Below are 17,549 nucleotides of genomic sequence, written 5' to 3'. Positions count from 1 at the left end.
TTCCATAGTAAATCTATAGGGCTTTCCGGAATTTGTCAGTGAGTGATAGGCTCGTGCATTTTTGTTTTGATCATGGCTTTCACATTGTCTGGCCACTGGTGTACACGACCTTGTAGATGGATAGTTTAATTTCAGTATTGATAAAACATAGTTTTGATGCTGAAATGTCTTTTCGTGTCTGGAACTTATTTTTAGTTCTTTATTGTGTTATCCGCGATTTTCGTTATTCGCTGTGAGCTAGCCAGACTATTTCACGGATGGTCAGGGTAATCAACTGTAATGCTATTTTAGATACTGAAGAATTCCACGCCAAATCAGCCGACCGCTGACCCGACCATCTCCGATTTTTTTTTGAAACTTAGTAATTATGATGGAAACTACTCAAAATCACAATTTTCATTTTAATGTCCAATTTAACCTACGACTGATTTTTTGAAAGGGCGAATTCAGAATCATTTTGAATTGAGAATCGATTTTTTTTGAAAGAAAGATCGATGATTTTGAATTCTTTTTTTCTCAAAAAAACAGTCGTAATTTTAATAAGCCATATGATAATGAAAATTGTGATCTAGGGTAGCTTCCATTATATGTACTAAGTTTCAATAAAATCGAAGAGTGTCGCGGCAAAATTAGTTGTTTTTCGACCGATTTGACATGGAATTGCTCTACTACAAAAGGCAACCCAGAGGCAGAAGAGTGCTCTATCAATCTTTAGATGTTATTTGGACCAAACATTCTTTGAGGACACATACGAGAGCTTTTTAATAAATACCTAGTCAGCGTTGACAGCACTGGCATTGATTCTTGAGGATAAAACGAAACTAAACGAAAGAGATCTTTGTAGAGTATGTAGAGTATTTTATCTCTGTTTATTAAACATTTTTTTCGATGATGATGACTTTACAAGAGTTGAGAACTGAGTATACAACTGCTCACTGGACCTTTTTACTACATAAATAATCGAAATAAGCCACAATACAATTGTCATCTGGAGGAGAGGAAACCGAACTACTCGCGAATTATTTGATGTTAGAAGAGTGACATTCTCTTCAAGCCTCTGAAAAATAAACAACAAACTAACCGATGTCAAACCTAACCAACGCATCTCTTACTGGTACATTGGATTGTTCCCATAAAGTTCGAAGGTAAATATGATCCGGCGACAAGATATACCTCGCACGATCAAAAACACAACATACTCGATAACCTTGGCCAGAGCAGCGTGTCTAACGAACAGAGATTGGACATTAGTCGGGAAAAGGAGCTAACAAAGTTCGCACACAAATCCGTGCTTTTAAAGTGCGGTTTAGGGTTAAATTTGAGCATGATCGAATGCCAATTCGCCTTCGTTCCATTTTCGCTGCCAGTTAATGATGACACTCTGCCCATACCTACCAAAATCGCATCGAAATTCGTTCAACAACACTCATTCACAGATAAAACTCACCCTTCTATTCTCCTTTTATGCCTCACTTTATTTGAGACAGAAAATATTCACCTATCATCTTCGCAAAGTTCATTTTTGATTTGAACGTAAAAATATTGTTTCGATTCCGCTCATCTATTCTCAGAGAATTTTGCATTCCCTCATTTGCTTCTCGGAATGACGTTAGGTGGTGAGAGAATCAAATTGAAAACTTTTGCTTGAATCAGCGAGTGTCTCTGTAAAATCATTCGTTTTTCACTCAATGAGCAATCATTGAGTTTCGATCGCGGCAGTAAAATATAGGTAGATAATTCAAATCGAGTTGTTTCCTGTACACTATTGCAATGACATTTCTTTGTTTCTAGTATGAAACGATCTAAGCCAACGCAAAATACCATATTAACGCAAGTTATTGGTGAGCGGGAAGGTAGATTCATGTAAACTTGAATGCTGACAAGAAAAAGAGTACAAGGGAAAAAAAATCATACATGCACGCAGATTAAGTCTATTTTGACTCACTCGTTACTTTGTTTCGTGCGATCCTTCCAAAGGAGTATTCATTCATTGAATGTTGTTTTCCATTCTTTGTTTTGTTGTGTTCACTCTCAGTCCCGAATGAAGATGGTCGGAGAATGAAAAATGATTCATTGTGCAATCTCACGATTGCTTGCTGCATTCTTTTCGCCATGATTATTCCAAGCAGATACAAGAGTGATTTATAATTAGGTGTGGAGAAATGAGCGAATGAGCTTTTCCATACTTGCTCTGAAGAATTAAAAAAATAAAATTCAATGAACACCATTTGACGTCGTTCAGTGTCTCTTGTACAAAGCAATCAATATTTTCCGTACCCTCTCAAGGAAATATAGCGAGTGCTTTATGAATCACATTGAACGAATAACTTCGACAGGGCAGAATCTCTCCGTTACAATGTAATAGTGTTCAACTAATTGAGAAGCGACGCTGTTCAAACGTCTAGTGAATCGTTCTCTTTGCTTCTATACTTTTAAGCTGCTTCCAAGTTTGCAGTTCATTCGCCTCTATGAATCGTTTCACTATTTCAACAACATGCACTGATTGACATAAACTTTGAAGCGACTTATCAGAAGGCAACTGTCTAAAATCATGGAACGAACAGTCAAGAACAAGCCTTCAAAAAAAATATAATAAATATATTTCTAGAACAGATGCTGATAATCTTACACATGTGAACCAAAGATTAATCCAAATTTTCTGTTCTTCTTGCCATATACTTGAGACTTGCTTGTTTTCTTCGTAACGCTTTGAAAACTAGTCTTCACTCCCATGATTTCAGCGGTGGACACTGTTTCCCAAGGCACGGACATCGAATTTGCGATCTTGATGCAGTAGGAATGAAATATAAACACAAATCAATGATGAAATCACCTGACATTTGAAGCATGATATGAAACACGAGGTTGTAGTTTAAACAATGAACAAACAGCATTTGTTTCGACCCATCTAATGTATATTTATAAGGCGATGAAGAGGCTAACAATGAACTTACAAACTACAGTTATACACATGTACCATATTTTGCACGTATTATATCATACAGGTATATTACACTTTGAAGCGAAATAATATTAATAACAGCATGTGTTCGTTGTTCGGAAAGGAGAATCAAAATAACATTCTAAGCTACGAATAACACACATCGAATATGAAGGTACTACAGGAAAAGGAAAAAAAACATGAACACATACATATCTTAGATGTCGATGTCTAAGTGAGAAAAACGATCAATTGTTCAATCACACACACACTCTCTCACTCTCACTAAGCTATCCACTAGGCGTTCTTCGGTAACAATCTATTAGCTGAACACATGTTGCAATTCCCGATTCATTTGGGTTAGGTTTTGCAGAAAAGTGCTCGAGAGTCTAATGCTAGGATCACCGGCACCGTTCCCACCACCACCACCAACAACAACACCACCTCCTCCCGGTGCACAACCGACAGCAAGCAAAGCAAGAGTGGATGAGCGTACCTGTTGTTTCTTCTGGCTGTTGATCTTGTTGTTGCGCAGGACGACATGGTCATCCTGGTCCTTCTTGTTGGCAGCCTGGAGCGCGGCCATCTCGAGCCGACGGCGCTGTTCGTTCTCCTGATCACATGCCTGGTTTGAGAGGATACATAAGTGAAAGTTGTTGAGATCCCTATTTCAATATAGCTTACCTTGAAAGCTCTAATGAATCGGACTAGTAACGAGAAGAACGCGTTGGCGTCCGCATTCCTCGACGATTCACCGAAGTACTCGATGCACTCCTTGAATGAATCCTAAAAGCATAAGGAAATGAATGAGTTCACACAAAAAACAACACCTTGACAATGTTTCCAACAAAATACCTGCGCAGTTTTGCAATCCGCTCGAATCTTCTTCAGTTTCTCCTCCGAATTGTTCAGGAAGTCCCTGAGCACATGATTGTGGGTGCCTTTTCCGCGCAAATCAGCCTCCTTCCGGACCGCCTCCATCCCCTTCTCCAGTTCGTTCACGTCCGAGACGAGAATCTCCAGTGAAACCTGGGCTGCCTTGTCGACGTAGAACAGCTCGGCGTCGAAGTTCATCAGCTCCGGGAACTTGTGCCGAACGGTGCTCACGATGTAATGCATCAAACTCATCCGTTTGTCGTTCGATTTGGTGTCCAGCAGGGTGTCCAAACTTTGCAGCTTGAATCCATAGGCCGGGCCGCGCTTGCTGCTGTTCAGGTAGTTACCGAAGGCGAGAATAATCTCCAGCACCGAGCGGAATTTTTTCGACGACTTAATCGAGGACGAGGCGGAGATGATGGCGTAGATTTGCTGCATTATTGGGAGATACAAATAGTTAGACCCTTTTGTCGATAGAACAATCAGTTCAAACTCACCGGATTTATCAGATGCAAGCTGTCGAAGAAGTTTCCGATGTAGTTCATGATGGACAGCTTGGTTGGAATGCGTTCCACCTTGGTCAGCTGCAGCATGAACTTGTCCTCCTCGGTGAGCAGACTCAGATCCTTCTTCTCTATCACATACTCCTTGTAGAGCTTCTGCTCCTGGTCGGAGGGAACCATTTTCTGCAGCAGTTCCACGTTCTCCAGCGAGAGTTGCTTGAGATCGAGGTTGTTGATCGCCTTGATGACCATCTCGGCGGGCATTTCCAACTTGCGGCGAGAGATCGCTGGAATGTAACACTTCAATTAGTCTTTCATTCATAGGAAAATTAATTTTGTACATCCACCCACTATATATTCTCATAGATTATTTTTAATTTGACTGTTTTGATGCGAAAACAGTGACGGATTTTCTTCATCCATGACTCAACAATTAAGATCAACAGCCCAAATACCAATTCCAGGAAAAAGAATCTACTAAAATATCATTCTGATTCTGAATTGGGCATTCTAGGAGCAAAATTGAAAAATACGTGTCTAATTTTTCGAAAAAGATATGAGTGGGGAAATACTAATTACCAATCAATTCCGTGCCAAAGTGCTTCTGCTAGGTTATAATCAGCGTATTTACACTACCACAAATTCTCGTTGGTGGCAAAACATCCGCACACACCATTTGTCAATCCCCTTTATTCCTCGCGGCGAATGACGTGAGATTGTAAAGTTTATCGATTTATTGCGAAAGTCACTTAGTACTTTTTGAAGTACTTTTCGGCTACTATTTACCCGAGTCTATATAACCGAGTCGATAATATATGAGACACGACTTCAGATGTCACCTGGTGACAAACTGTAGTCACGCCGTTGATTTCGGTTTATTCGCTGTCATATAAGTAGGGCATACACAGAGTAGGCGATGGGAGAGCTTTTTCTAATGCTCCTTACTTACGTGTTAGCAACACACTCTCACAATAATGCGAGGAGTGTAAAGGCGCGTCCACATCATGCCGAATGATGCCGATCGGTCTGTACCAGGCGGCATATTCGATTCGTTATGTAATGTGGACGCCCCATCGGGTGCACGAAGCCGAAGTCTCGTCCGATGCACGAAGTCGTCACGAACACACAAAGCACAATGTCGTCAACGCTAATTTACTTCGTTTTGTTTTGGTTCGACTTTCTCGACTCGACTCGACTTTCTCGGACCCACTTGTTTCGGATTGGGTTCGGTTTGATTCGAGTCGGTTTTCGGCACGTCGGCAAGCCCGGGCGGTACGTCCACATTTAGTCGGCTTTAACGGGCGGCCAAGGCCGATTGGCGTAATATGGACTCGTCTTAAGAATGAAAGAAATGAAAATTCACTCTCGCCAGTTGTTCCTTTGTTTTTCTCTAAAAACAAACTAAAGCATCGTAGGGTGTCAATTGAATGTCGGTCGCTAGTTCTATTGATAGGGACAAACGAATAACAGCATGACAAGCGGCTTAAATGAAGGTACGGTTATTCAATCGAATGGAAGGGATACAGTGAGAGGAGATCCGTATGAGTGAAACATGCCCGTCCATCAAAGTAGCCAATGAGCCCGCGATATTGGTGTGAAAAGAAGGGTTGTCAACTGATGACTGATGGCATTTGCCGTTCGAATTCAAATAAATGAATTGATTTTTTTCAGCACTGGCTCTATCAAGGAAGTATTTTCAAACTAATAAAGCATAAATGTCTGCGTAACTCAAGAACTAATCCAGCAAACAGAACCAAAGTTAGCATGTGAAAGTTTTAGGGTGCATAAAATGTTTCTATGGTAGATAAACACTCCTCTCCCCTCTCTAAGGGGAGATTGCCATACAAATGAAAAACAAATTTCGGTATAACTCGAAAGCTAATGGAGCCAAAATTGGCATGTGAAGATTTTAGGGGGCACGAAATGTTTCTATAGTGAATAAACACTCCTCCCCTCTCTATAAGGGGTGGTTACCATACAAATAAAACTCAGACTTCTGCATAACTCGAGAAATAATCAAGCAAATTGAGCCAAATTTGGGATGTGGGGGTTTTTGGATTCGAGAAATGTTTCTACGATGGTGTGACACCCCTCCCTCCTCTGGAATGGAGAAGGGGTCCCATAAAAATAATACACATATTTCAACCAAACATGACATTTGAAAATTTTCGGAAAACTGAAAAAAAAATGGAAAAGTTCGAAAAATTCAATTCGCATATGTTCTACAATTACATATTGACAAGCGTTATTAGTCTATTTGATGTTTGCGCTAACGAAATTGATATTCGTTCGAAAGTGGAAAGAAAACGTGGATGTGATAACGAAAAATAAATTTTGGGCGAGACGAAGTTCGCCGGGTCAGCTAGTAAAATAATAAAATTGAATGAAATGCTTTTTTAAATTTTTTTTAGATAGAGTCATCACTGTTGACGAAACCAGGGCTTATCATTGGGATCTCAAAACTAAAAACGAAACATCCGTATGGAAACGCGTTGATTCTCCGCGTACTCGGAAAGTCAAAATCGGTTGGAAAGGTAATGCTAATCGTATTTTTTATTGCCGTGGCGTGATATATCAACACGAGGTCCCTCAGAGGATCACTGTTAACTCGCAATATCATTTGAACGTGTTGAAAACCCTCCGATCACACATTTCCCTGAGAAGAATAGATGAATGGTTTTGTAGAAACAGTTGGTATTATTCTTGCCCTGAAGCTGATAATATGTTTAAAGGAAATGTATGGGAGAATGGGAATGTCTCCAATTTTCGTTTATTTCAACTATTTATGCATTAGGGAATCATAATGTATAGCATATTAAACAAATCTTAGAGAATTTCCGATTCGATTGGTGTGCAAATCATCATCATTCGTAGCGAAAGTAGTTAATAACGTGAACTTCATTTCATAAAATCGCTGATTTTTATGTTTTCTGATTTGGTACCCTTGGTGAAAGAAATAGTCCTACCTCAAAACGATTCATCCGAGAATCAGAAAACTACTTAGATTAACCTCTATTCAGAAAGACTCAAATCTTGAATATTCATTGCTCATCAAAAAATGTCAGACCCTGAAAAATTTACTAAATTACTTTGCAGAATAAAATATAACAACTGAAATGTTTTTATAATTGTTTCTTTATGGTGTTAACGGTGTCGGATTAGGAGAGACATTAACTGTTGTTATCATTTTTAGAAAGTTTTGACTTTTTTACATAATTTTCATTTTGTTTTGCTGATTTCGAAAAATCTCTAATCGCCTTGTTGATTTTTACAACAAATAAAAAAAATTTCAATGATCCTCAAGAAAAAATATAAACCCAAATGTCTATTTCTAGACGGTACATTATGGGAAATAATTGTTTTGTTTGTGGTTTTCAAGGTTATGTCAGTTTTCTAGAATCATATCAACAGCTAGGGTCTCTCCTAGTCCGACATCTCGAAATCCGCGAAATTAACATTTTTAAAGATTTCGCCAAAAAGTAGGCATCATATTTTTTTTTAAGTCTACTGAACTACCTTTCATTGCCATTTGAACTTAAGAAATCGGCTGAGCGGTTCTAAATTTTAAACATTTCTAAAATTATGGTGAAGAGTGCTTCTGTATGTTTGCATCACACTCACACATAGTTGGTGTTTTTATGCGTTGTCAAAGATAGATTGAAGTGTTCTCCATGATATTATTCTACTTTTGCCCACAGGAGGAAGCAAAAGAGACGATAAGACTAGAATAGCTCTACGTCTTTGTTGTGGTACATATTAGGATTGGGCGATCTCGGATCGATTCTTAGAAGATCGATCTTTTCCATTTCGATTTCCGATTTTTTGGATCGATCTTTTGTACTTGAGAAAATCGAGAAAATTGATTTTTTTTCTTTCGATGTTTTCTTTTTATGCTTTTGATGTTCGTATATGTTCGATGTTCGAATATGAAATTTGAATTCCCTTTTTAAAGAAGAGGCGAATATAGAATGAGTAGATAAAACGAAAAAAAGCTTTTAATTTTTCCATGATCGGCAAATATTGATTCTCTGGTACCGATTTAATCAGTGGATCGATTCCTACACCGTTTGGAAAATCGATTCGACAAGATCGATCTTTTTATAAAGATCGCCCAATCCTAGTACATGCACTCGTTGAATCTGAGAAATTCTCGTATTGGATGTGATTTAAGTTGATGTTCTGCACCTCCGCTTCTGCGATAGAAGAGAACTTCCGTATTTTTGCATCACACGCACACATTCTTGTTTTTTTTTTTGCGTTGCCAAATGTAAATTGAAGAGGTTTAGAAATGTGAAATAATGGTGCCAGTGGAAATCAAATTTAAACGCCTGTGACCGAATGTGTGTCAACTGCGTAAAAGACCGCTGCGATAGCTTCCGCGATGAATACTCAATGCAATGAGTAATATATAAAGTAATATCCGGAGTAATAAAAAGCTAATTGATTTCTTAATTTTTTTGCCAGTAGAGCGCTTGTGTCAATTTATATGTGCGTTCGGATTATATTATGACTTCTCCCGATCGATCATTTAATTTTCGTGAATTCGAGTATTATTTCCGGCTCAGAAATGGCATCAAAGTGCAGCACGTTTTCAGCCGGATGTAAAGAAGGAATTTCACAGCAATGAGTGCTGTGTTCTTCGGTGGAAAACTGAAGGTGAAAATGTGTCCGAAGCGGTTGCTGTAGCCATAGGACCACCAATTTCGGTTGCCGTTCTACGAAAGGTGCTGCATGGCCGATTTTTGGGATTTTTTCCGCGGGAAATTGTGTATTTGGAAATGTTAGAGGTGTAATTTTGCTAAAGGATATTGAAAAAGTACATGGATAATCAATAAGTTCAGTGTTTCAGTGGCACTTTAGACAGCCAACGAATAACAATACGTGTTCTGTACAGTACATAACGTATCAAAAATTTACTATATTTCCTACTTTTTTTTTAGTTTTATTTCATTTTTCTCTGTCGAATTTGTCGAATATACTATTTAAAAAAAGTAACTTTTCTAAAACGAATGAATGTTATAGTTTGTAGCCCGTAATAAAAAAAAAATCAATCAATTGTATCTTTGGATCGCTCGGTTGATTTTCGATCTTCATACGGTAAATGAATGAACTAATGAAAAAAAACAATGGTGTAGGCCTCAATTATTTACTTTCAAGGAAAATATTTCAGAAAATTTAAACCTTTCATGGTATTTGAGGTGTCGATATCAAAGCTATCCTAGCTGACTTTTTTTTGTTTGAAAGCTGAAACTTTTCCAAATAAATATCCATAAGGAAGGTACAGTATGCCTATTTGATTTTAGGACAAAGATTCTCGACACAATCGGCTGTCATTTTATTCTGATGAACGATTACTATGACACTTGGAACGATTTTTTAGAAAACAAATTGTAATTAACTTCGAAATAAAAAATATACGCACCTATATTTCTTAATCTCGTGTGCTCGAGCAGCGATATGTGCTCGGGCTTCTTGAACCGCTTGCTGGGGAATGTCGACAGTCCGTCCATGTTGTCACACTTGCCGTTCGATTGTAGCCCACCCATGCCGATCTTGAAGCGTTCCTCGAAATCGATGAAATCGATCTGCCTGTGCAGCTTTTCGTCGTCCAGTTCGTTGAAGATGGTTCCGCGCACCTGGTTGGGTTTGAGGGCCACCCAGTTCAGCGTTGGCAGTTTGTATTTGGTTTGTACTTTGCGCTTGATCGTCATGGCACCGTCGGTGCAGTGAATAGCTCCGCCAAAGTTCATGAATCCACCGGGACCAGCCGGTGGTGGTGGAATGAAGGAAGGTGGCTTGGGAGGTGCTCGGGGTGCTTCGCCGTTGTTGAAGTTCGGCAAAGAGGGAGGAGCGGGCGGACAGGGTGGAGGTGGTGGCGTTGGTGCCACTGGCGGCGCCGGTGGTGCCGGGGGTGGTGGCACTGGTGGTGGAGACCTGTCCGATCCATTGCTCGTCGGACTAAGTTCGGAAAGTTTTCCCCCCTTCGCCAAGATATTGGACACATCGGCTATCGATGTGCCCTTCGGTAGAGTTCTTGTGAGATTCTCGAACTCCAGCAGCATAGACTGGCGACTTTTTGATTCCTGTTCATGCTGTTTGAGGGCTCTTTTCAGCTTCGCTATCTCCTCCTCCACGTTTCGTTGCTTACCAAATAGTTCGTCTCGTTCGGCTCGAGTTTGACTCAGCTCGGATTCGAGCTCACCAATCTTGAACAGTGCTTCTCTCTCGATTTCACTAGCCTGGTCTAAGGCACGACCCAGTTCGTCTTCCAATTCGTTGACCCTTTCGAGGGCGGCAGTCTTCGTTTCGCTGTCTTCCATCAATGCAGCCACATCGAATACATTGTCCAGGTAGGCTGAAATTTGAACTTGAAGCTCCTCGGACTCCGTTAGCCTTAGCTTCTCCAAGTACTCATCTAATCCTAGCGCAGTAAATTCATACTGCAGATGCACCCTGTAGTTCATATCTTCCACGGAATGTACAACAATATTTACAAATTGCATGCAAGCCACCATAAAATCGATGTTGAACAGTTCAAAGTTCATAAAGTATTCCATTAGAGTCTGGAATCGACGCTGTTCAGAACACACCTTCTTAAAATTATCGAACGCCGAAAGGATGATTTCGTGGCCACCTTTCACCAAACATATCGCCGCCAGCAGCTCCAGCACGAGCGCTTTCGTCCTCAGTGACTTGTGGATCAAACTCAACGCTATACAGTTGATGGCCTCCCTGTGCTGTATCACCATGTTGAAACCATACTTATTGTTCATGATCGCCCTCATGCACATGATGCACACGTGAATGTCGTCCGTGGTCAATCCCATGTTGAGCTTCGCAATGTGTCTCGATCTCCGCTTGATGCTCGGACTGTCCATTATATCACCCAACCCGGGTCTCATGAACCCGTTCAAACTGAGCTTGTGGTTCGTTTCGTTGCTCCCGTACGAAGTCAACGTCGTGTCCTTCGGGTTCAAGCCCTCGTCGGACTCGGATTTCGCTTCCTGGATTCGCTGCTCGTGGCGCATCATCGCCAGCCGGAAGCTCAGGTAGTCGATCAGAGCGTCCAGGCCCTGATTTTCGTCGTCCAAAAACTCCTTCACCCACTCGATGTGGTTTGTGCGCAGGGAGATCTCCAAATCTCGCAAGACCTGGGTGGAGGTCGACTCACCGACCATTTTTCGTTTCTGAAGAAGAGAGTAAGCAAGAATATTTGATTAGAGCATTGTAGGTAAGCGACTTAGAACGAGAAAAATTTTCAAAACAGTTTGTAACATAAGGTATGCAATGTAATTTGGTTCAAAATATATGTTCTTGAGACTAGATAAATCAACAAGATGTTAGAGTTACAGTGGCTACAGGAACGGCTTCTGCCTTTCATTCAGAAGCGGAAATGCTCAGTCTCCTAGATCATTCTGGCTGGAAATATGAGTTTGCTTCTGAATAGAGTCTGTGATCATTTACCTTACCTACTGATTGACCAATTCCTCGCATGTCTGATGGCCGAGTCCCGTCTTCATAAGTGTAATTTATCATCACCAATGTTGAATGCAATTTGTGGTGCAATTGATATAAATTTATTGGACATTGTGTAGCAATTGTCAGCATCCACGCATGAATATACAAAATGTCTAACAGCGGCATCGATTGCAAAATTGTTGCCTTCGTCAACGCTAATGTCACCCCATCCAAGTCGAACACTTCATAGAGAACTCCAAGAGCAAAAAAAAAACAAGTGCTGTGAGGCGAATTGAAAGATTGATTGATTCTGTGAGTGTCAGTGTTCACACTTCCAGAGCAAGTGCGTGTTTTTCGTGCCCGCATCCTGCCTGCTGCTCTGGATAAATCTAGAGCAAGCACAAGTGGTGTGCGGAGTGTTGGGTTTCGTTGTAACTTGGACAGTAAAATGACATCTGTTTCGACCTTCGTCCGGACACCACGAGCTCGCCATGCATGCAGATCAGTATCTGCAATTGTGCTTTTTGCTCTTTTTCTCTCTATCAATAACACTCAATCATCGGGCATCATTCGATATGAGATATGGTAATTGGATCCATGCTGTGTACAAATACCCAGTTTCTTGTTTCAGACATTCCAGTTAGCGGGGCTAATAGCAGTACACTTATATGGGAGCATTAAACAATGAAGATTGAGTAGATCTTTCTGAATAAATTATAGTTTAAAAATATTCTACAAAGTATTTGCAAATTATACAGTTTTATCCAAACAAAAATAAATTCAGAGTAGTGTGACCCCCAAATGTACTCAATCTCATTGGTTCAATTCAATTAATCATAAAATTTAGCTTCTTCCTTTTGCGTACACAATTTAAAGTATGGAAGGGTGGTGTTAAACCGACTCAGATGGATCTAGGGAGTGACATTGCCTATTGAAATTTGTGGTGTGTTCGGGGAGTCAACAAATATTGGTTCGGGGAAATAGAAATGTCGTATTCCTGATCGAAATTTGAGGTCTGTGTTGGAGGAAGCATAAATCGGGCCAATAAACCCTTGGCAGTTAGGGCGTTTAGATAACGCTTGTAATTTTATAGTTATTCTATTGTTTATCCCATGAAAAATAACATTTTATTAATTGTGATAGGCGCGTAGGAATATTTCCTATCAATTGATGCAAACATCTTTCCGATATTTTAAGAAATGTTCGAGTTATAAGGATTCGAAATACGGGTAGGGTTAGCATACAAATTGGCAGAACAAATGTATTGGAAAAAAGAAAGTTATTCCAGTTTTCATGAATTTAAACCGTTTAGAGATTAGCGAATTGTAATTGAATTGTGTCTAAATGTTTTCGGTATATTTAGAGCATTGCGCTGTACAAAGTTTTTTTTTCTCGTATCTTAAAATATATGAGATTATCTTTACATTGAATTCAGATGGTTTGCCAAATTCATAGGAGTCAACAGTAAGATAAAACTCTGTGAAAAAAAGTCACAGGAGGGTTGTGTCCGAGACACGACCGCATAGTTGTTTTGTTTGGTTGTTGGGTATTGTTTGTTCACTCGACCAGTGTTTACCGAGTGATGATGACAGAAGGATGGGAAACAGTCTTTAGATGGTGCGTATCAGATAAAAGATACCGAAGCCGAACGAAATATGATGAAAACCGCCCTCTGTGATCCTAGACAAGATACCTCCTGTGATATGAATGGATGAAGTAAAGAAAAAAAAACTCACCAATATATAAGATAATATAAGATAATTACCAATACCGAACACAATCATCAATTTTTCTCATCAGTCAAAACATGTAGAGAAAACATACTTGGAATGGAGAAAGTAATTTTCTTTTATAATTTTTACTTTCTAAGTGTTTATTCAACCCAACGCGAATTTTAATTGGACTAACAACACCTAATACTATATGTAGAGCATATGGGAAATCACATTTTCTACTATTTTTCATGCCGTACAAACTTTCCTTGGGCGAAAATGACAACAAAACAGACAGCTTAAATCGAACGACCCGTTCTCGAGCGGGAACACACCTTGATTTTCATTTATGAGAATTGAAATAAATCGTTTCATATATCAAGTCATTTTTAACACAACTGCTACCATATACAATTTTACACTTACACTTGTGCTATATTTTTCACACGATCGGTTATTGATATGAAATTTCACGAATCAATCAACATTAACGTTCCAAATTTAAATTTTATTTGCTAAAATTAATCGTATCACTCACCTTACTTTCAATACAAAAATGCCCCCGGATTGCATATATTTGCAATGTCGATTTCCCCCAGGAAGCTTGGTTTTGACGTCTCTGTTAGTGAATACATTTCGGCGGGAACAATAGTTCCCCCTACATTCATGTATTTGCAAACCGATTTCCCCCAGGCAGCTTGGTTTTGATGTCTCTGTTAGGGAACACATTTCGCTGGGAGCAAAAGCTCACCCTTCTTTCATGTATTTGCAATGCCGACTTCCTCCAGGCTGCTTGGTTTTGATGTCTCTGTTGGGGAACCGCCGCATGTGTCGTCAATTTCGACCAATCAAGAGTGGGTATTTCCGTTAGGATAGGGGTTGAGATTTTCCAATTGTTCAATAATTAGTTTCATAACATATATTATTTTCTTCAATTTAAAAAAAAATTTTGGAGTGCCGAAATCGATTGACGCAAATTGCATCAAGAAATGCAATAAGCGTTTGAAATTAGACAATTTTCACAACGTACTCGATTTTCGATTTTCAATTTGTACCCCAATATGTTCCCGAAAGACGTAATCCTACGCCAAAACGATTTCATTAAAAATATATTATTTAGCACTCCGATGTTTATTTAAAATTATATTTGACGTAACTTTTATCGATGTCTGGTCAACGAATATTCGCTCGATTAATCGAACTTCTCGACTCGACTTATAGACATTTCCTCGAATGAATCGGTTATTGCAATATGCCCCTACGAAAATTTTAGACATTTCTAGACGTGATATGATGGTTCCCTGTTAGTTGTTAGTAGAAAATGTAAAAATAAACGGTATTTTTGATCATAGTTTTATATAGTTTTTGTGGTAAGTGGAAAACAGTAAAATAAACTCATTTGTTTCAAAACAAATTGATAGTCCTGAGAAGGACTGGAATGGTTTAATGGGTTGTACGGAATCTGCTGCGTTTCAGTCGGATGTAGCAGTTTAGTTTTGGGAGCGGTAGCTTTTACGGATTCGCTGATGCTTTCCTTGACTTTGGCGCCATCGGCTTCTGTGCGTCGATTTGCGAGGGATTGATTGGCACCACCACGACGAGCTAAACGACGGATAGCGGGTGTGATACCATGCACTTCGCTCCTCTGCCTCCTTTGCCGCATCCAATTGTTGATGTGAAGAGGAGCGCACCAGCAATGCACACTAGATTTAATTCGATGCTCTCCGCTGCTTCCTCTTCTTGGCTCCCTTTGCCGCACCGCATCCATCGTTGGTTGCCGATGGCTTCCTCTCCTTTGCCGCACCGTATGGTGTTGGTTGATTTGTAGAGCACTGCACACTAGAAGCCCAGATGTTTGCCGATCTGAGCGTTGAACGAGAATGAGAAATCCAAATTTTTTTAACTTTTTTTTTTTTAACTAAATATATATTTATTCCACCTTGTTTGATACAATATTCGTTACATTTCAAGTGACCAACCATTGTTTTGCATCTTTGTTTCAATAATATGAGCATTATAGAATGCAGGATTCATGTGTTCATTTTACTAATCTACTTTTTTTTTTTCGAAATGTTCATCATTTGAATTGTTTTGAAAATTATTATAATAATAAACCTAACTACCTAACCTAAACCTTAACCCTAATCATAATCTACTATTTACAGATTGCGTACTATTTCGTGCATTGAAGTGGAGCACCTCTCTCCAAATTTTTGAATGAAATATTCAAACTTCTCATCTAGGGTATCTAGGCAGGCTCTCTCGTGAACCTCCGTAGTTCTCGTCCAGGGGGGCAGATTCAGGATGATTCTGAGGAACTTATTCTGAACGCGTTGGAGTCTCAGTTTGTGTGTCCGAGCACAGGTATTCCAGACAGGGACCGCGTATTCTATGGCTGGGTAAATGATCTGTTTATAGACAGCCATCTGATTCTTCAAGCAAAGTTTTGAGTTTTTGCCAATTAATGGATACAATGACCGGAGTAAGATGATACATTTGGTTACAATTTTATCAACATGAGATCTGAAGATCAGATGGCTGTCTAAGGTTAGTCCTAAATAAACGACTTCCTTGGACCATTCGATAAGAGAGTCACCGAACCGAATTCTGACGTTGGCAGCCGAAACAAGTTTAGGAGATCTCGAATGTGGGAAAAGGATGGCCTGGGTTTTCGCCGCATTGATCACAATTTTCCAACTGGTGTAATATTCTGTTAGAGCATCGAGGCCTCTCTGCAACTTGCGGGTCAGAGCACTAATAACACGACCTTTGAACATAATCGCGGTGTCATCGGCAAATTGAGATAATATTCCGTCACCGGGAAGCGGTGGGATGTCTGCAGTGTATATATTATATAGGATAGGCCCAAGGATGCTTCCTTGGGGTACACCTGCATTTATGTTAAATTGCTCTGAGCACACATTAAGCAGGGAAACCCGAAATGCGCTATCAGAGAGATAACATTTTATTATTTTTATCAAATATGTTGGAAAATTGAATCGATGCAGTTTGTAAACCAGGCCATCATGCCACACATTGTCGAACGCCTTTTTAATATCCAAGAGCGCCATTGCTGTCGTCTTGGATACCGACTTGCTCCGCTGAATGATATTTACAACTCTAGTGAGTTGATGAACGGTGGATCTACCCTTACGGAACCCAAACTGTTCCTCAGGGATGACATCATATTCATCTGCGAACGACAGAATTCGGTCCTGAATGCACTTCTCGAACAGCTTAGAAAGGGCTGAGAGTAAGCTGATGGGTCGATAGCTCCGGGGAACAGAAGGATCCTTCCCCGGTTTCAACACTGGGATGACTTTAGCTAACTTCCACACTGAAGGGAAGTAGCTAAGCTCCCAGCATCGGTTAAAAATTCTCGCTACAAAAGCAAATGAGCCGTGGCTCATTTGCTTGAGCTCAATATTGAAAGTGTTATCGAAACCAGGGGCCTTCATGTTCTTTGATCTTCTGATGAGACCTATCAACTCATCAGCAGTGACTCGCGACCCCTCTGGAATTAGGCTGTCCGATTGGTCAACCTCGGTCACTCCCTCATCGACGATCTGTTCATAAGGGCTGATAATGTTCTGTCCAAGGTTGTGCGACGACACAAACTGTTGCCCCAACGCGTTTGTTTTTTCTATGGGTGTTAACAACAAGCTACCTTCACGTGAACCCTCAGACGAGAAGAGCGGAGGCACAGGTTTCGGTCTCTTTTTAAGAATTTTAGTCATGGACCAGAATGGCCTCGAATGAGGATGAATTTGACGGAGTTTATCTTGAAATTCTCCATTTCGGAGTTCTTGAATTCTATTCTGGATTACCCTAGTGAGATTATTCATTGATATCTTCTTGTTCCGGTCGCCAGTACGCTGGTATTGACGCCGAAAAATATTCCGTAGGCGGATAAGTTGTTTGGTAGTGCTATCAATCTGGAGAGAGGCACTCACCTGATATTGTTGGACCGGAACCGCAGAGTCTCGAGCGACGGCAATCGCTTGCTGCAGGGAATGCACCGCCACATCGATATCATCCGGAGAATTCAATGGCTGGTCG

At 40.1% G+C, this 17,549-nt stretch overlaps 1 protein-coding gene across 2 annotated transcripts in view; it reads right to left on the bottom strand.

Annotated features, from left to right (window-relative positions):
- Positions 1 to 17,549, bottom strand: part of LOC129765139 (formin-like protein) — a 155,599-nt gene that overhangs the window by 5,809 nt on the left and 132,241 nt on the right. For both annotated transcript variants that reach the window (XM_055765023.1, XM_055765022.1), the window contains exons 5-9: positions 9,743 to 11,507; positions 4,315 to 4,607; positions 3,797 to 4,249; positions 3,626 to 3,727; positions 3,438 to 3,566 (exon numbers count right to left, since the gene is read on the bottom strand). In XM_055765023.1, coding sequence (XP_055620998.1) covers positions 3,438 to 3,566; positions 3,626 to 3,727; positions 3,797 to 4,249; positions 4,315 to 4,607; positions 9,743 to 11,507 — 2,742 coding nt within the window. The remainder of the gene's footprint in view (positions 1 to 3,437; positions 3,567 to 3,625; positions 3,728 to 3,796; positions 4,250 to 4,314; positions 4,608 to 9,742; positions 11,508 to 17,549) is intronic.

This window comes from Toxorhynchites rutilus, chromosome 2 (genome assembly GCF_029784135.1).
Source record: "Toxorhynchites rutilus septentrionalis strain SRP chromosome 2, ASM2978413v1, whole genome shotgun sequence".
NCBI lineage: Eukaryota > Metazoa > Arthropoda > Insecta > Diptera > Culicidae > Toxorhynchites > Toxorhynchites rutilus.
Note: the sequence above shows the minus strand (reverse complement) of the source record. Positions and strands in the feature narration are given on the sequence as shown.